Raw genomic sequence first — 21,066 nt, forward strand, 5'->3', positions numbered from 1 at the left:
TCCAGCTATGCAATTGTAACTTTTATTTCTATTTGCATAATAAAATAGGCATTTGTCAATTTATTAAGTACAGTTCACTTCGCTTTTATCTGGTTTTGACTTTATGTTAGCCATCTTCAGACATATTTGGTGTCATCAGATCAGTTGGACCAGCATCTGGTGGCCAGTTGTATTACACACTCAAAGGCTTCTGGCCAACTCCAATGCTGATGCAAATCCAGATTCTAACTTAGGGCAAAATGACAATTTTGCAGCTCAATGAGAGCCTGTTTTCTACTAGAGGATCAGTTTCCAGTAACTCTAATGAACCCACTACATTGCAGATGCAACAGCATAGATCTACACTAGGTTGCACATACATGCTAATACTGCAGAGCCCTAACACCTTGCTATGACTATGTAAGGGTCGGGGAGGTGGGAAGAGAAGCCCATAAGCAGTTACTTCATATCAACTATTTCACAAACATTCATTTTATTTAACAAATATAATTACAACAATTTCCTTTGACAGAAATATTATGTACACTAGTTAATTTGAAACATGATACTTCATTGATTTCACAACTGCTTTGAGATTTGACTCAAGTTTTGTCCTATACAAGAGTAAAACTGCCCAAATTGTTATTCCTAAAGTGGTTCTGATTTTTTAATGTTTGTTATGGAAAAAGTTTGTTCAGATATACAATAAGTCGACTCAAGGAGGCTAGTTAACACATTTTAGTACTTTATCTATCAATAACTTTTAATTCTTTCATTGACACAACAGAAATTCAACAGAATTTAATTCACAGTATTTCATCATTTTGCTTGTTGGAAAGTTATGGCTGAACATCTGGTGAATATTGAAGCAAAATGGTTGCTAAATAAATGTAACAATGGCTTTGTCTTGTGAAAATCAGCAAAATGAGCCTTAAAGGCTGCTTTAAGTAATCAACTTTTTCATCACACATACTTTTAAAGATGACTTTAAACTTTTCTGGGACTTCCTTGTAGCTAGGAAAATGTACATAACTACTTGAATTCAGCTGGGTTTGAAAGAGATTTAAATTGTTATTGTTGTGGTCTTCAGTCCAAAGATTGGTTTGCTGCAGCTCCCCATGTTACTCTATCCTGTGCAAGCCTTTTCATCTCTGAGTAACTACTGGAACCTATGTCCTTCAAATGAATCTACTTACTGTATTCATCTCTTGGTCTCCCTCTACAATTTTTACCCTCCACAGTGCCCTCCTATACTAAACTGGTGATCCCTTGATGCCTCAGAACATGTCCTACCAACCTCTCTCTTCTTCTAGGCAAGTTGTGCCACAAATTCCTCAACTCCACCAAATCTATTCAGTACCTCCTCATTAGTTACTTGATCTCCCCATCTAATCTTCAGCATTCTTCTGTAGCACCAAATTTCGAAAGCTTCTATTCTCTTCTTGTCTACACTATTTATCATCCATGTTTCACTTCGATACATGGCTACACTCCACACAAATACTCTCAGAAACGACTTCCTGACATTTAAATCTATATTCGATGTTAACAAATTTCTCTTCTTCAGAAATGCTTTCCTTGCCATTGCCAGTCTACATTTTATATCTTCACTACTTCAACCATCATCAGTTATTTTGCTCTCCAAATAGCAAAACTCATCAACTACTTTAAGTGACTCATTTCCTAATCTAATTCTCTCAGCATCACCTGATTTAATTAGACTACAGTCCATTATCCTTGTTCTGCTTTTGTTGATGTTCATCTTGTATCCTCCTTTCAAAACAGTGTCCATTCTGTTCAGCTGCTCTTCCTGGTCCTTTGCTGTCTCTGACAGAATTACAATGTCATCGGCAAACCTTAAAGTTTTTATTTCTTCTTCATGGATTTTAATTCCTACTCCAAATTTTTCTCTAGTTTCCTTTACTGCTTGCTCAATGTATAGACTGAATAACATCAGGGATAGGCTACAACCCTGTCTCACTCCCTTCCCAATCACTGCTTCCCTTTTATGCCCGTCAACTCTTATAACTGCCATCTGGTTTCTGTGCAAATTGTAAATAGCCTTTCGCTTCCTGTATTTGACCCCTGCCACCTTCAGAATTTGAAAGAGAGTATTCCAGACAACATTGTCAAAAGCTTGCTATACGTCCACAAATGCTGGAAACATACTTTTGCCTTTCCTTAATCTACCTTCTAAGATAAGTTTTAGGGTCAGTATTGCCTCATATGTTCCAACATTTCTACAGAATCCTCATTTATCTTCCCCAAGATTGGCTTCTACCAGGTCTAAATTACAAGGAAAAAATGTGATGTGGTTATAAAGTTGAGTAATCAATTGTTTTCTGTCTTGAAGCCACAAATTTAATGTTTTTAAGTAATGAGCAGTCAAAATGTTGAGTCACATAACCAACATGAATTTCTTAATTCACAGATAATTTTTATGGTGACATCTGAAGAACAAAGTTCCATGTCAAAGTTGATACCTCAAGGTGGAACCACAAGTACGGACAGCTGCTGCCTCACGCAGAAGCGAATGAGAAATGTTGGATAGACGCATCCTCAAGAGGTTCCATACACCACTGCTGTTGGAAGAGTACTTACGTCAGAGATTAGTGCCACTCAGCACACACTGCAATCATCACTTATGACATCACCATCATCTGATATTGATCCAGCAGTGTGAGGGTGTATTAAACATCAGAACTGTATCAAAGTTTATAATCAATCGTACAATAACAAGGGGAGTCCGCCAATTGTGAAATTCAGTTTCAATTCATACTGCTTATAATAGAAGCTCATAGCCAGAGGTGTAATGTGGCAAGGCACCAAGATGCACTTCTCAGCCGTTGTCGAGAAAATCGACAGTTAAGATAAACCATTGCTCTGAAATACTCTCTACGATTAATAATTTTCTACGTCGTGGCGCAGCGGTAAGCGCTAGGGTTCGTAATCCGAAGGTCGCCGGATCAAATCTCGCGCCATGCAACCTTTTTTTTTTTAGTATTTGTTTTTTGTAATTGAAATGTGTGTATATAAATACACACACACACACACACACACACATATATAATTCCCGACAATCAGTTGCAACAATTATGCATATAATAAGTTGTTGAAAGTCGTTTGTCGTGGAAAAACTGGCGACTTCGAACATCATTATGTTTTCCGCACACAAAGTTGTGTGTCACAAATGTTATTAATTGTCTTCATAATGTTAACCACATATAGTTACCAGAAGACGTAGAAACAATATTCCGAAATGAATACGTATAGTGTAAATCAAAATTTCGAATTAGAATAGAGACCCCACGAACACAAATTTGCTATGGCAGGTATGAAATATAAACTCTGTTACTCGCTCGTTACACTTGAAGGACAGATGTTGAATGGGCCGAAACGAGCCGCCGCATAACAGCGTAGTTGCCTGCTAACTTCGAAATTCAGTGTGGACGTGAGAGCTTTGGTACACCCTGTTAAACACGGAAAAATGGAGGCGGTACAATTGGAGAGCGATTCGCCTTCACCAACACGCATAAGCAATTCATTAATAAAATAGAAAGAAACTTCCACATGGGAAAAATATATTAAAAACAAAGATTCCAAGACTTACCAAGTGGGAAAGCGCCGGTAGATAGGCACAATAAATAAAACACACACACACAGAATTTCGAGCTTTCGCAACCTGCGGCTGCTTCGTCAGGAAGGAGGGAAGGAAAAGGAAATATGAAAGGATGTGGGTTTTAAGGGAGAGGGTAAGGAGTCATTCCAACCTCGGGAGCGGAAAGACTTACCTTAGGGGGAAAAAAGGACAGGTGTACGCGCGCACGCACGCACGCACGCACGCACGCACGCACACACACATCCATACATACACAGACAGAGGCAGACATTTCAATATATATATATATATATATATATATATATATATATATATATATATATATTAGAAAGAAACTTCCACATGGGAAAAATATATTAAAAACAAAGATTCCAAGACTTACCAAGCGGGAAAGCGCCGGCAGACAGGCACATGAACAAAACACACAAACACACACACAGAATTGCTAGCTTTCGCAACCGATGGTTGCTTCTTCAGGAAGGAGAGGGAAAGACGAAAGGATGTAGGTTTTAAGGGAGAGGGTAAGGAGTCATTCCAATTCCGGGAGCGGAAAGACTTCCCTTAGGGGAAAAAAAGGACAGATGTACACTCGTGCACACACACACACACATATGTGAATTTAATCTGAATTTCACAAATGGCGGCCTCCCCTTGTAAGCTGAGACTATCATTCTGAATTATGTCAAGTAATAAGTTGCACAGTATGGCGACAGTAACACATACATAAGCAACATTCGTATGGATACAGATTGTTTCCAAGTTAACTATTCTATCTTCTTCAAGTTTTAATAAAGTGATCTAATATTCCCAGAATGAGATTTTCACTCTGCAGCGGAGTGTGCGCTGATATGAAACTTCCTGGCAGATTAAAACTGTGTGACCAACCGAGACTCGAACTCGGGACCTTTGCCTTTCGCGGGCAAGTGCTCTACCTACTGAGCTACCGAAGAACGACTCACGCCCGGTACCCACAGCTTTACTTCTGCCAGTACCTCGTCTCCTACCTTCCAAACTTTACAGAAGCTCTCCTGCGAACCATGGAAGGTAGGAGACGAGGTACTGGCAGAAGTAAAGCTGTGGGTACCGGGCGTGAGTCGTGCTTCGGTAGCTCAGTTGGTAGAGCACTTGCCCGCGAAAGGCAAAGGTCCCGAGTTCGAGTCTTGGTCGGGCACACAGTTTTAATCTGCCAGGAAGTTTCGTTTTGATCTAATATTTTTTATGTACCGTAGTATCCACTTGATCTCCTCCAGAAGTAAATCTACACTGGCTAGAAGCCACTACAGCGCCAATGCGAGTGGCTCAAGTAGTTTTTTTGTCTGGCACTACAATTTTGGTCTTTTCTGTCAGGAAAATCTCAATTTTGCCATTTTAATTCAGAGACTCCTCCAGTGTTTTAGCATGATTTAGCCATCTAATATCTGGGTAAGAAAACCACATCACCATGATTGCTTTCAATGCCTTCAATAGAAGTTTTAAACTTTCAGAGACTGAGACCACAAGATCCTATGGAATTAACTTTAGGAACCACAACTTTCATGACATGTTCAAAACTTATTTCTTATTCAGCATAATTGTATCTAATTATCACCATGCGCTCCTACATGCTGTTTTAGTAATGATAGCAATCCAGAATTAATCTTTACTATGGAAGCACTCCATCAGTTGAAATGCTAACTCAGTTTGAACTAAATCAATGTGTGAACACTGTACCAAGACTCCAGTGGACATTTCACTACACTAAGATTGCCCTGACAACAAACTCATTCCAATCAACTCTTCTCAAACTTCAAACTCATGTATTATTCCACTTGCAAATGCTAGTGACTGGGACATGGAAGTGATGTCAGCTGATTCATCAAAAACCATTGCATAGTATGAAAATTTCTTTGAGAAATTTTTTAACTGATCTTTTATATTTGTCACCATTGCAGTAATTCTCCTCTGCCTTAACTGAATTTTATTCAAAAAATGTAACTGATTTTGGGCGCATTTTTTTTAGAAGCTATCTTGAATCAATTTTTGACAAAATCTTTGTCTGTAAATAGCTGACAGCTGTTTGCAACAAGGTGAGAGGTTTCAAAACTTATTTCTGTTGCAATTTCTGAATTTTTAACAAGTTTTCTGACATCACTTGCTGACATGCCAATCTTTGTTTCAAGGAAGAAAATTTCTGTTTATGTAGTCATTCTTATGGCTTAAAAAAAAAAAGAAAGTAGTCTTTTGCAGTTCTCTTTAATTTGTATTCCTCTGGGGTGGCTGCAAAACTTCCACAAATATGCCAAATGAAATTATACAACAACTGCACAAAAAATATTTTTCAGTCCAGCTATCATGAAACTGTCAATTCTTATCCCGTAATTTGTGTTTCCATTTTGTTACACTTTGTTCATTCTATGTTTAATTTTAAACCTTCTTGAAATGGAGACAATGTAGCTTCACAATGTCTATGAAGAAAAAAACAAAAATGTTTGTATACTAAGATACGATTACAGTATAAAATTTTCTTATATTACTGGTGACTGAAGATCATGAAGTAAATGCTTACAGGTGCACAAAAACTTGATGATTACCATCAACGTAAAAAGTTCAACACACTAATGAGTATGTTGATAAAGTTCACCGACGAAATGAATAGACTGTGAAATACACAAAACACTGACTGCTAAACAATGTCATTCCTTGCAGGCCCACAAACTGTTCTCATTGCTCTGACTGCCTTCTTGTGCAAGCGTGCAAATTGTAAAATAATGTCCTGTGAGACAAGTTACTATTCTCAACTGGGATTCCCCTACCCCAATTACAGCTAGAATGGCATGGCTAAAATGAACTAAGGTTTATGAGGGCCTACCCTTTTCCTTCCATAAGGAAATAAAAGATGGGTAAAAAGAAGTTACAAGAGCAAACGGTGAGGAGTGGGCTGCTTGGAGTGCATTTGTAGTCATGAGAAATTTCCACCTTTCCAGCCTCAGAACTCAGTACTCATTCACAGTTATGACAGAGAGTCCAGGTGAGTGAGTGGAACTGTTTTCAGTCCCAAGGAACAATGAAGGAAATGTGAAAGATTAGAGCTTCATGGCCCATTGTGGATGAGGTAATTAGCAATGGAACAGAAGCAAACATAGGTCAAGTATGGAGAAGGAAAAAATGCCATGTTATTTTTCAAGGAACCTTCTCAGCCAGAACTTAAATTGGGACAGTCAAGTGTGGATTAAAACCTATTTATCTAAAATATGATTCCAGTCATTTAACAATATTCATACACAATAATTATGCCTCTCTGATATATCACTAAACAATATCCTATAATTGCACAATGCGTGAGTTAGCTAGGGAAACTAAAAACTGTGGCTAGAACTCAATGACACTTCCACAGTCCACTCAACTAAGCCAGATAAAGAGAAGAAGCATGACAGCAAAGAACACATGATTGGAAAAACAACTTTTACTGAAGTCTCCGACATGGATTGCCACCACATAGTAACACATAAATAGCCAGTTTCAGTTACGTGTCCTCCACTGTAGACCCTGGAATAAAACCATTGCTACCTTTCCCAGACTGTTCTACACATAATCTTAAACATCTTTATTTTCTGACACAGTTACAATTATATTTTCATATAACTGTTTCCACCCCCTCAGGCAGTCATCATCAGATTCACATGTTACACAGGAGGACCATGCACTGAGAGAGAATGCATGATTCTATTGTGCACCACTAGATCTGGAGACGGAAAATAAAAACCATTTTAACAATGTAGCAACACCATTCCCAGGCAGTAAAAATAACATACTTTACACCACTGTTGCCCCCATAAAATAAGTTTGGTTCCATTACACCAAACATGTACATATACTAACTGTTTGTTGCTCATGAAGTGCATGCAAAATACACAATGACTATGCAATTGAACCATTACGGAACACTGAGACAGGAAATCCTCAAAAGTGACTAATTAACGCGCAGATTATGGGAAAAATAACAACATTTCAAGCAGATACAGGTGCATTGGCTTCCCTGACAATTTAAAGCACATTTTGACTCTGTACACTCATAACAGTAAAGCTATAAGTTGACAGTTAATACACATAAGAGGGGACATTCATGTAGAACTCATATATAAATGGTTAACAGGGAAACAGCCATTCATTATTGAATCTTGTGATGCACATGATATATTTGGTGCGCACATAGTCTGCACCATCTGATTTACAATTGTTGAAACAGTCAATCTGAATTCAAATGCAGCTTTTCACTTTTATTAACTTGTGCGCAGGTATTTCAGTAGTGATCTCTGTCTTGCCTTTACCCTGTCTTCCACCTTTAAACTCTCAGGTTTTCAAATCTTGTATGGCGCAGTCCCCAACAATCAGTCTTTCCTTCTCATCTCGCCCGGTAAGTCTCCCCTGACCTGCGGTTCTGGATAACTTTACCGAAATCTACCCCTTTTTCCTAGATCTCTCCAGTCCTTTTCTTTCACCCCTCTCTCTTCCTCTTCACCCTTCTGCCTGAAGAAGGAGCCACTGGCTCCGACAGCTCACCTAATTATACTCTTTTATAAGTGTGTTTTGCTGCCACATGGTGAATGTATTTTATATATCCAATTACCTTACAAACATTTACTAGTATTATTTGGCTCTCGGTCGTCAATGCTGAATAAAACAGCACAGCACTTACAAAGGTGGGCTTTATTTGTGTCATCCTACAGTCATCAGATCATTCACAAGTCAATATCAAACCATGCCAACACAGACACCATCTTCAGAATATCAGCAGACCCCGATCTTAATTTAGATCGGCAGGAAGAGATCCTATTTCAAATTGACTCATGCGCATTCCGTGCGTTGGAAGACTTTCCAATCGTTGCCTCTGTACCTGCACGAAAAAACATGGAAAGATGTCATACTACGTGAAGTAATAAAAAGGACACTGTCTGGGTGAGCACAATGTCTATCATCCCTGATGAAATCATCATCAAGGGCATACTTTGCATTGAACATCACCTTATGCCCCAAGATGGAGTCCTGTTGCCAGAGTTGAACATGACACCAACTGAGTGTTAATTCAACACAAACTTCAGTCCAAGGTTTCATTACTGCTCCTTATGAGTCACTGAGGTACCACCTGTATGAAAATCCTGGCTCAAAGCAATGTTTACTGACCAACAATCAATAATGCCAGTATTACATTATCATATTTCTTTGTCAAAGTTGATATGTCGAATATTTATGTCAAAGAAATTTGACAGTGTAATACGGAACTTTGTTAAATCTCACCTGTCGTCAGTTCAATATGATCAAAACTAGGGCCTCACTGTAGATTTGATCATAAAAGTCGCTTGTCTTCTGTTCACTGCAGTGTGAAATGTTACTACTTGGAGTGCTAGCATCGCTACAGTGTTCTGTCACCAGTAGTGTGCTTGTAAACATGGCTGTGAAGTTTAATTTGTGTGTGCCGTCAACTACAAAATTAATAGAAATATATAAATCTGACGAGGCGCTTTACAACGTGTGGCACCCTGAATACAAAAACAGAGTAAGGAGACTGGAGAGCTACAAAACAATTGCGGAGATCATTAGTTGTGAGATATGGCCCAGGTCCACGGCTGATGACATAAAAAGAAAAGTGATGGTCTCTGCATAAGCTACTCTCACGAGAAAGCAAAAGGACGTATCTACATAAAACTGTCTAATTTTGTACTCAGGATGCCTCATATTGTAAAGTGCCTCATCAGTTTCAAACATTTCTATTAATTTTGTAGTTGTGGGACAAAAAATGTAATTATTACTGTGATCTAAAATAAAAATGGTTCTTAATTCACATACAATGTATCGAACATTTATTTATTTTCAGATATTGGCCTTTAGTCCTTTATAAAGTGCTTCACACATTTCAGGTATTATTGTAGTTAATTTGCACTGTGGTATTCGAGTGATGTACTGTAAGCTAGAGTAACTCTCTCCTGCAGCAAGAAATCAAAATGTTATGGTGAGCCTGTCTTCTACAGATTTATCAGTTGTTAAGTGAGTATTGTGCTTTGTGATATGATGAGACACTTCACTGAACTGAAACGTATGCTCATCCATTCGTAAGTAATTTATGTACTACTTGGCGTACTCCACTTTTGTTGAATGCTTTTATCGTCCTGTCATAAAACCCCCAGCTTCACCCAGATATATTTCTTTTTTTTTTCCTCCCACTTCTCTTCCAAATGCACACACAGTGCAACTGTGGTACATGCAACTGCTGTGCATAAGAACCAAAGTTCTCTGTAGAGACTGAAGGCTTCCAGGAAATGTCAGCACCAGAAGCAGCTCCTATTCTGACAGTACATAACATCATCTGACTACTCATTACAACCAGTGAATTTGTCCACCATCACATCAGTGCTCCATGCAGTCACAATCACAATGCTAATCAATTGGACATTGACACCACAATTTGCACTACTACCATCACTGGCTAGAGCAGAAGCAGTTCCAGCAGATGGATCCTGTATTTGCACTTTTGGCAGTGAGTTAGCAGTTTTCCCCACAAATGGTACAGCAGAACAGGGGGTTTACAGCAAGAGTGGTTCTGCAAACAAATGACAAACTCCTGGCTGCTATGCCACATCACATCTTGTCATCCCAGGGTCTAAGGGACAATGCACTGGAGCTGAGTAGGACCACAGTTAGCAGAATCCACTGTGTTCAGTGTTTGTGTTCTCTATTTCAGTTCTGACCATCTACTTTTAAATGATCTTGCTTGTGTAACTAGGCAGGTGTGGATTAATATTTTGGTTGGTTTTACATATATGGTCTATACTCAGCTTTGTCTGAGCACTAGTACAAACAAGGTCTTCCCAGTACGTGTACTGTTCTCTGTGTGCATTTTGCTCAACATGAAGTGTTGACCATATGAGACAACAATAGCTGAACCATTACACTAAAAAACAGAATATCTAATGAATTTTTAAGAATAACAAGGTTTTATTTGAAAATGGATTTTTACACATATTATGATTTTTTAAAAATACATTTTATGTATATTATGACCTTTCTTTAATTAATAAGAACTTTTCATTAGCACATCTGAAGAACAGAATCTAGTTAGAAACTAGTTAACATTGAAGGAACTGCTTTCTGGAAAGTATTTGTATGGAGTGTAGCAATGTATGAAAGTGATACATAGACAATAAACAATTCAGACAAAAAGAGAATAGAAGGTTTTGGTTAGATGAGTAGATCATGTAACTATTGGGGTGGTACTGAACAGAATTGGGGAGAAGATAAATTTGTGGTACAACCCGACTTCAAGAAGGGATCGGTTGGTAAGACACATTCTGAGGCATCAAGAGATCACCAATTTAGTGCTGGAGGGAAGTGTGGGGAGCAAAAATTGTGTAGGAAGGCCTAGAGATGTAACAGTAAGCAGATTCAGAAGGATGTAGGTTCCAGTAGTAACTCAGAGATGAAAAGGCTTGCACAGGATAGAGTAGCATGGAGAGCTGCATCAAACCAGTCTTTGGACTGAAGACCACAACAACAACAACATATCAGTATTTGATACTGACCTTTCTGTTTTATTCAGTAAAATAAGGCACCAAACATACACACACACACACACACACAAAGTATAAAATTTATTAAATAACCAATGTGAATGTTAGTCATATGAAATAATTAGTATGTAAACTTATTACTTCTGAAAATTTTAATAATTGATTACCTTATTAAAGTCACAATTCTGTGACAGAGAAACTCTTGTAGCTTCATATTCCAAATTCTGCATATGTTGCAATTTCTGTCTATAATCTTGAACAGTTGGTGGTATCGACTCTGAAGTGAAACACAGATGGAAGACAGATGATGGAACATTGTTATTCAATGTTTCAGACTCTTTTGATTCACTTTCAAATAGAGTAAATATATGGGCTGTAAGGAACCGGACCTGTGAAAGTGTGTTACACACAATTGAGAACTTAAATCAGCACTTAAAAATTAAGACAACTATAGAAAGAAATTATTAATTATTACACACACCATACAGAAATAAAGGTAATATGCAGTGTTGAACCTACAAGGCTGCATTTTTTTTCTTCAAAAAGATCTGCAAGGTTGCATGTGAAATTCCCAAAGTATTTCATTGGCACAACTGATGTACATTTTCAAGTGTGACGGTTTGGCATTTGTATCAATGAAAACTGTAGGATTTCACAACAATATCTAGTGTCTCGTCAGAGAACCATTTCAACAAATAGCCCACTGGGAAAGCCTCAAGCAACACAATTTCAATACTAATATCTTAAAAGGGTTTCCAAAACAATTTTGAATTTAAGTTCAAATCTTGGAATATTTGTATTTTTTATTTTAATTGTTCATAATAGTACAACGAAACACTTCAAAAGAAGTAAAATATCATGACATGCTGAGGAGTCACTCTTTTTTTTAACTGTACAACCCAACCACAAAAACAATGCCTGCTTACCTTGTGAAAAGGTGAAGAAAGATTCCTTTCCAGTTTGTTATGTAATTTTTTCAGAAGTGTAAGGCGGACATCATCATCCTTTTCACTTATATTGATTGCAGTTAGATATATGTCAATTGCTCGCAATGCATTTACAAACCTTGGTTTACATGCATATGGTAATAAGTCATCTATTACTTCAAGTTTCAAGATATCTTCCAGCTTGTCTCCTCTCATTATATGTACCGTTGTTTCTATAGCAAGACAGATGAAATACAATAGTTGCTCCTCATTTAATGTGTTACTCTGTGGAGTGGCAATGTCTTGAACATCTCTCGACATTTCTCCTCTTTCTTCCTCTGACACTTCCATGCTGTTGTCGTTAACAGAGCTTTGAGACAAAAATCTGAATGCCAACTGAATGAGAGCACTTATAAATTTCTCATCTGCCTTTTGAGGAATCAGATGAGGAAGACAAATCAATGCACATACACAGTCTTCAAAATGGGAAGCCAATTCCTCAGCTGTTTTAAATTGTAATATGTCAATAACAAAATCACAGAATGTTGCTTTCACAAGTGACTGGCGAGTTTTTAACCTGCAAGAATGCAAAGATCATAAGTTTTGAATCTATTCCAACTATACATGGAATATAGGTTTACATCAAAATTGTGTAACAAAGGTTAAGCTAGAAAGTGCTGAGATCTTATCAGTGTCTCATTAATTTTAGGTAGAGGTACATTATTGGAAGACCAGTAGAGATGATAGGTAAATGCTAAGTTGTTTGAAATATATACAGTCATTCAAGTGAACATCACTAAAAACCAGTCCACATGGAAAGAAGAACTGTATGGATGCTACACTGGACACTTTCTGATGGTAGGGGAAGAAGAGAAAAAAAAAAAAAAAAAAAAAAAACCACACCCTATGCTGTTCAGCTTTACCAGTATACAAAAGAGATGATTCCTTCAGATACCACCAAGAAATACATGTCACAATCTCTGCCCTTCCTGTTACATCCATTACAACAATCAGCAATGAAGAATAGAAAAGAACTGACAGAAAGCTCTGTCTCTGGGCAGGCAGTACACTGATATCAACTGTAATTATTTCAGTGTCATCTGATATTCATGTTGGGAGTCATACACACAAACACTACATAGGGATTGTAGATTGTATTTTATTGGTCCTGTTGCCTACATAGCAGCTTATGCACAAGACACTGGACAAGTCAAGTTATAAATATACAGGCTGAAAGTAATTTCAAGGCATACATATTTAAGCTTAAAATAATACACTTTACATGTAAGTAAGTATTTATATAACACATTTCATAAATTTAAATATTCTTCAATGGAGCAAAAGCAGTGATGCTGTAAATATGACTTAGAGATTTTCCAAATGTATTGACCTCAGTGATAGCTTTTATGTTTTCAGGAAGTTTGTTATAAAGCTTAACTCCCATGTGAAAAGTACCTTTTTGGCACAGTGCTGTGCTGATTTGAGTCATATGTAAGTTTCTGTTTTGTCTGGTAAAGTGCTCATGTATATTACAGTTTTTTTGTAGTCACTGGTCCTTGCCTATTACATTTAATTTAAAGAACAAAAGGGTTTCCATAATGTATACACATGGTAATGGGGGAATACCAGATTTCTTAAACAGGGGTTTACAAGAGTCTCTAGGCTTGCACCCAAACAAGATTCTGATGGCCCTTTTTTGTAGTTTAAAAGTGCTATTAGCTGTTTTAGAGTTTCCCCAGAAGGTGACCCCATATCTAAGACGAGAATGAAAGTACGCATTATATGCATTCAATACTGTTTTCTCACTACAGCATGATTTTAATGAAAAAAGAAGATAACATGTTTTGCTCAGTTCAGCATTGAGATATTCAATATGCTTATTCCATCTGATGTTACTCTGCAGCCAAAGTCCTAAGAATTTGGTTTCAGTACTGTTACCAACTGGCTCGTCATTGATAGAGACATTGATAGAGACTGATGGGATAAACATGTCCTTGTTAGGAACATTGTGGAATTTTAGAGCAACGGTTTTCTTACTATTTATTACAAGCTGATTACTCTGTGCCCAGTTACTAAGTTGTTTCGTGACCGTGTTTACTGTCTGCTGTAACTATTCATCGTCGCCTCCTTTTAGTAGAATCGTGGTGTCATCTGCAAATATGATTGTTTTGTGTGCATCAATATTTAAGCTTAGATCATTTATGTACAGAAGAAGCAGAAGGGGTCCCAATACAGATCCTTGGGGTACACCACATTTTATTTGTTTATAGTCAGATAAGTGATTAGATACAGATTTTAGTTCAATATTTGTGTGCTTGAGGCACACTGCCTGCATACGATTTGTTAGGAAGGAACTGATCCACTTGTTGGACAGACCTCGAATACCATATCTTTCTAGCTTTGATAGCAGAATTTTATGGTCCACCATGTCAAAAGCTTTTGACAAGTCAATAAAGACTCCTATTGTTTCCTGTTTTTTGTCCATCAGGTTTAGGATGGAATTGATGCACTCATAGATAGCAGTTGTTGTTGACCTCTTATTTCTGAATCCATGTTGTTCATTACATAGGATGCTGTTTTTATTAATAAATTTCATAAGTTTCTCATACATAATTTTTTCCAGTACTTTGGAGATGCAGGAGGAAATTGTGATGGGTCTGTAGTTATTTACATTGTCTTTATCCCCTTGTTTATATACAGGAATAACTTTTGATGTTTTCAACACATCAAGGAAAGTGCCTGCCTGAAGTGAGCAGTTGCATAAATGTGTGAGTAGGAAGTATCACAATATTTATCAATACTGCAAAGAAAAAAAAAAAAATCTGAAAAAATAATTTCCTTCAAAACTGGCTACACATATAAGACAGATAATTTTCTAATCAAAATTCCTTTTTCGAGGACCATAGAGGCATGAAAATGCGGCCACCTTGTCTGGGACTTCAGTTGTTTTTGTTGTGTAATGTAACAGATATTTATAGGTTTTTAGAGAGGAGAACAGTTTGCAGAAGAGATTAAGAGAGGTGTGTGTACAAATAAGTATTATTAACAGGAAAGCAACTGAAATTACTGAAAAAGCTATTCGGAGATATAGGTGTAGCACGAAGTTTGATACTGATCTTTTGGTAATATAGCAGTAATTGCAGTGTTATTTGTCTCAGATTTCAGGAACACAGAAAAATTTCATTAGATCAAAAAGGAATGTGACACTGCTATACTCACAGAGGAATAATACAAGAAAAAACACAATCACACGCATATACAGGTCATGTTCATCGCACAAGGATGTTGCCTACTCATACTACGTGGCAGTACATTCTTGGACAGTCTTGATATCTGCTCTCAGGGACCATGGCAACAAGGGCAACAAACAGTACATGTTCTGAACTACAACCACCACCATGTCGTCTCATCAAGTGCACCACATGATGCCACCACTGCTATCTCATTAACAATGCACCTAGGAGGTGCAGCTAATGTGGACCTATTTGCTTCCACCCTACGATGTGGCCGCTAGTAGACTGCAAGACATTCTTCTGCAGCCTCGAGACCACTGCCTACAGAGCCTACCTCAAGCTGCCAGCCGTGCACTGTACTGCTATGCTACACTGTAACTTGAGCTCACATAGCTCTAGCGCCAGTACTTTGGGGTATTTAATGTATTCGTATTGTGTTTGCATTCTTCGACAGCTATCATTCTCAGTGGTCCATCTGAACATAAACTATCTTTACCTTTTTAGAGTTAGTGAACTTGCCTGCCACAATGAATAGTTTCGGTTTGATATCAGACCACTAATGTGCTTGAACAGGCACAGCTATATTCACCACCAGAATTTGTCATGACCTTTCTTGAGCTTAACTCAAATAGCAATTTACTACAGAAATGACAAGTATGATTTAATGATATTGTTAAGAAATGTTTTGTTCCTTGTCTACCTGGAAGCAAGTTATTGCTTAGAGAGCCCTGGATCAGCCAATTCCAATACCAAAGCATTCTACACCGTGTACATATTTCTAACTCTGCGAAGAGCTCAGAATAACATTGCATATGAGGACTTACAGACAAAAATTTGTAGCTCTAACACTCAATGCTTCAATAATGAAAATGTTATAGTAAATTGGACACAGAACAAATCACTTTCAAAAGTTTTTCTATTGACTTAAAACATTTATTCATCAGCATCACAGAGAAAAGCTACTGAAACTGACTTCAGCAGCATTTGCAACAATACGAGAGAAGGAAAGTTGCTACTCACCATATAGCAGAGATGCTGAGTCGCGATAGGCACAATAAAAAGATTCACACAATCATAGCTTTCGGCCATTAAGGTCTTTGTCAGCAGTAGACAAACACACACACACACACACACACACACACACACAAACACGCTCACTCACACAAGCGCAACTTGCACACACTTCTGTAGCCTCAGAGAGCTGAAACTACACTGCAAGCAGCAGCACCAGTGCATGATGGGAGTGGTGAGTGGGTGGGGCTAAGGAGGAGGCTGTGGCGGGGAGGGGGAGGGATAGTGTGGTGGGAGTGGCGGACAGTGAAGTGTTGCAGTGTAGATGGAGGGCAGGAGAGAAGGTGTGGAGGGGGGAGGGGGTAAGTAGCAGAAAGGAGAGAAATAAAATAAAAAGAAGAAATTAAAAGACTGAGAATGGCAGTGAAATGACAGCTGGGTAGTGCTGGAATGGGAACAGGGAGAGGGTTGGATGGATGAGGACAGTGACTAACGAAGGTTGAGGCCAAGAGGGTTACGGGAACGTAGGATGTATTGCAGGGAAAGTTCCTAACTGTGCAATTCAGAAAAGCTGGTGTTGGTGGGAAGGATCCATATGGCACAGGCTGTGAAGCAGTCATTGAGATGAGGGGTATCATGTTTGGCAGCGTGTTCAGCCACAGGGTGGTCCACTTGCTTTTTGGCCACAGTTTGTCAGTGGCCGTTCATGTGGACAGACAGCTTGTTGGTTGTCATGCCTACACAGAATGCAGCACAGTGGTTGCAGCTTAGCTTGAAAATCACATGACTGGTTTCACAGGTAGCCCTGCCTTTGATGGGACAGGTGATGTTAGTGACCGGACTGGAGTAGGTGGTGGTAGGAGGATGTATGGGACAGGTCTTGCATCTAGGTCTATTATAGGGGTATGAGCCATGAGGTAAGGGATTGGGAGCAGGGGTTGTGTAAGGATGGAAGAGTATATTGTGTAGGTTCGGTGGACGGCGAAATGCCATGGTAGGAGGGGTGGGAAGGATAGTGGGTAGGACATTTCTCATTTCAGGGCACGACGAGAGGTAATCAAAACCCTGGCGAAGAATGTAATTCAGTTGCTCCAGTCCCGGATGATACTGAGTTACGAGTCCTCTATGGCCGGACTGTGGGACTTTGGGAGGTGGTGGGAGACTGGAAAGATAAGGCACAGGAGATTTGTTTTTGTACAAGGATGGGAGGATAATTATGGTCAGTGAAGGCTTCAGTGGGGCCCTCGGTATATTTAGAGGGGGACTGCTCATCACTGCAGATGCGACGGCCATGGGTGGCTAGGCTGTACAGAAGGGACTTCTTGGTATGAAACAGGTGGCAGCTGTCGAAATGGAGGTATTGCTGGTGGTTAGTTTGTTTGATATGGACAGAGTATCCTTCCCTCCCTCCCTGCCCCAGCCTCCTCCTTACCCCCACCCACTCACCACTCCCATCACGCACTCATGCTGCTGCTCGCAGTGTAGTTTCAGCTTTCTGAGACTGCAGACGTTTATGCAAGTTACACTTGCGTAAGTGTGTGTGTGCATGTGTATATGGGTGGCTACTGCTGACAAAGGCCTTAATGGCCAAAAGCTATGATTGTGTGAATCTTTTTACTGTGCCTATCACGACTCAGCATCTCCGCTACATGGTGAGTAGCAACTGTCGAAGTATTGTTACATTCCATCCCGGATTTTCCATTGTTTGATTTAAGCAGCATTTGTTGATTACAGATTTTTGATGTGAGATACTTTTATGGCACTGGATTCAGTGAAGCTTTGGATTTAGAAATATTCAGCTGATTTTTGTACAGCAAGATTAACCCCTTTACACAAACCCCTTAGTTACCTAATTTTTATTATTTTGACAGAAACTTAAAATCTTGAGTATACTAAGGCAACTGAAGAAGAGACCTTCGAAAAAAATAAAACTCCATTTATACCCCGGCAGTTTCAGCACTGACAGTTACATGTTCAGTGGCTGGAGAGCACCTGATACTACATTTGTAGCTGGGCTGTTGTGTTTTGGTTGTGGAGGTTGTCACCAGATGTCATGTTTACTGTGTGCAGCTTTGGATACTTAACAAATAAAAAAAAGTGCAATTTTAAACACTCTACTTTATTGTTGTTTAGGCAATTATTTCAAAACAGGATTAGTGTAGTGATCCTGATTTGGACACTGAATTTAGCAGCTCAGAAAGTGAAGAAAAATGTGCTGTTACTTCAATAGAGACTGAAAGTGATGACAGTTTGTCAGTTGAGTGACAAGTGCTTGCCAGTGGTATGAGATACATTCATCCACTGTGCTTCAGCCAGCTTCTCCATGATTTATGTTCACAGGAAACCATTGTGAAGCACATGGTTGGACTTCTTAGCTACACAGGAACTAAAAAAAGACTTCAAGTTTCAGGATATTTTAGTCAAAGTCCAGTGCACAAATATACTTAGGAATTTATTATTGGCAATTTTCAGAACTTTGTAACTTATTATTTTCAGCTTTAAAAGCCAGCTTTAGTTGTCTATATGAAATGTAATTTGTTACAGGACATTTTTCATTAATAAAAAAATATTTTTATTCGGAGCATAATTTGAAAAAAAAAAATTGTTAAGGGGTAAGAAAATTAATAATTATATGATAATGAAACCCTGCTCATCAGTATATGAAGCATATGTGGCTCACTGTAAAATACCTTCTCTTCCAACTCGTTATCTCTCTTCTCCGCCTGGTCAAAATGTCTTAGTATACTGTTCTAGTAAGGCAACAGCTCCTTTAAGTCATGGACTGAAAACTTCCTACATGTAGTCATATCTGTCACCAACTACTCCAATTGTATAAATGAAAAAAGTTATCTTTCCAAGCAGGATGCTGTTAAATTTTTATTTCATCAACATAAATACAAACAATGAACAGCTTTCTGAGCAGTTGTTTGTCTGTGTCTGTTATAATGATTTCTTATTCATCTGAACTCATACCTCACTGTACCATGCAAATATTAGTGATTTTCCGTAAAAGAGTCCAGGCCATAGGAAATGTATATTCAAATGTAACATTTATGTCCCAACTAGTTACCTTTCAAACTGTCCAAAGTTGAGTGGATACACATGCCACTTTTCCAGATCGCAACCAGAAGCACAAAGAGGAGTCTTATATAATAACAGCTGGGTTAAAACATATAAGACTTGGTGACAATCCTCATTTGATACCAAACAAGAATTACAGTACTGGAGAAGACGTGGTAAAACCAGAGAGTCAAACCCTGAATATGTCATTATCTTGCGAGTGAATTCCAACCACAAAGTGGGACGTGGCACAGCAAGAATCTGAAAATTTGGTATTAATGTGTTAGTTTATGTTGAAAATATTACATATGAATAGCAAAACAATAAGGAACTATGACATCACTATTTAAAGAAAGGCAACTAGTATAACCACAGTAATTTAAAACTGAAAGTATGTAAAATATTGCTTTCACGCACGAACCACATACTGACAACTTTGTAACAGTATTTAATGCATTTATAAAGCATCCAAAAATTAAATAAATGATGATAATTTGAATTAATATTTGCCAGAAACTGAACAGTGAGTTTTTTGACGCTGCAGTCAAGAATAATTTTTTGTGGGGGGTGAGGGTGGTTATGAGAGTTATGACTGATAATACAGCAGAATGGGATTGCATATTCTGAATGTATCACTACAATTTTTATACTAAAAACAAAGATTCCAAGACTTACCAAGCGGGAAAGCGCCGGTAGACAGGCACAATAAATAAAACACACAAACACACACACAGAATTTCGAGCTTTCGCAACCGACGGTTGCTTCTTCAGGAAAGAGGGAAGTAGAGGGAAAGACGAAAGGATGTGGGTTTTAAGGGAGAGGGTAAGGAGTCATTCCAATCCCGGGAGCGGAAAGACTTACCTTAGGGGGAAAAAAAGGACAGATGTACACTCGCACACACACACACACATCCATCCGCACATACACAGACACAAGCACACATTTGTAAAGGCAAAGAGTTCGGGCAGAGATGTCAGTCGAGGCGGAAGTGCAGAGGCAAAGAAGTTGTTGAAAGACAGGTGAGGTATGAGCGCCGGCAACTTGAAATTAGCGGAGGTTGAGGCCTGGCGGATATCGAGAAGAGAGGATATACTGAAGGGCAAGTTCCCATCTCCGGAGTTCAGATAGGTTGGTGTTGGTAGGAAGTAACCAGATAACCCGGACGGTGTAACAATGTGTCAAGATGTGCTGGCCGTGCACCGAGGCATGTAGACCACAGGGTGATCCGCATTACCAACAAACACTGTCTGCCTGTGTCCATTCATGTGAATGGACAGTTTGTTGCTGGTCAGTCCCACATAGAAAGCGTCACAGTGCAGGCAGGTCAGTTGGTAAATCACGTGGGTGCTTTCACACGTGGCTCTACCTTTGATCGTGTACACCTTCCGGGTTACAGAACTGGAGTAGGTGGTGGTGGTGGGAGGGTGCATAGGACAGGTTTTACACCGGGGGCGGTTGCAAGGGTAGGATCCAGAGGGTAGGGAAGATGGTTTGGGGATTTCATAGGGATGAACCAAGAGGTTACGAAGGTTAGGTGGACGGCAGAAAGACACTCTTGGTGGAGTGGGGAGGATTTCATGAAAGATGGATCTCATTTCGGGGCAGGATTTTAGGAAGTCGTATCCCTGCTGGAGAGTCACATTCAGAGTCTGATCCAGTCCTGGGAAGTATCCTGTCACAAGTGGGGCACTTTTAG

At 38.9% G+C, this 21,066-nt stretch overlaps 1 protein-coding gene across 1 annotated transcript in view; it reads right to left on the bottom strand.

Annotated features, from left to right (window-relative positions):
* LOC126341185 (small subunit processome component 20 homolog) overlaps positions 1 to 21,066 on the bottom strand; it is a 219,754-nt gene that overhangs the window by 155,553 nt on the left and 43,135 nt on the right. Inside the window, exons 6-8 of the mRNA XM_050001756.1 lie at positions 19,380 to 19,630; positions 12,066 to 12,642; positions 11,307 to 11,528 (exon numbers count right to left, since the gene is read on the bottom strand). Coding sequence (XP_049857713.1) covers positions 11,307 to 11,528; positions 12,066 to 12,642; positions 19,380 to 19,630 — 1,050 coding nt within the window. The remainder of the gene's footprint in view (positions 1 to 11,306; positions 11,529 to 12,065; positions 12,643 to 19,379; positions 19,631 to 21,066) is intronic.

The sequence above is a fragment of the Schistocerca gregaria genome, chromosome 1 (genome assembly GCF_023897955.1).
Source record: "Schistocerca gregaria isolate iqSchGreg1 chromosome 1, iqSchGreg1.2, whole genome shotgun sequence".
Classification (NCBI taxonomy): Eukaryota; Metazoa; Arthropoda; class Insecta; order Orthoptera; family Acrididae; genus Schistocerca; species Schistocerca gregaria.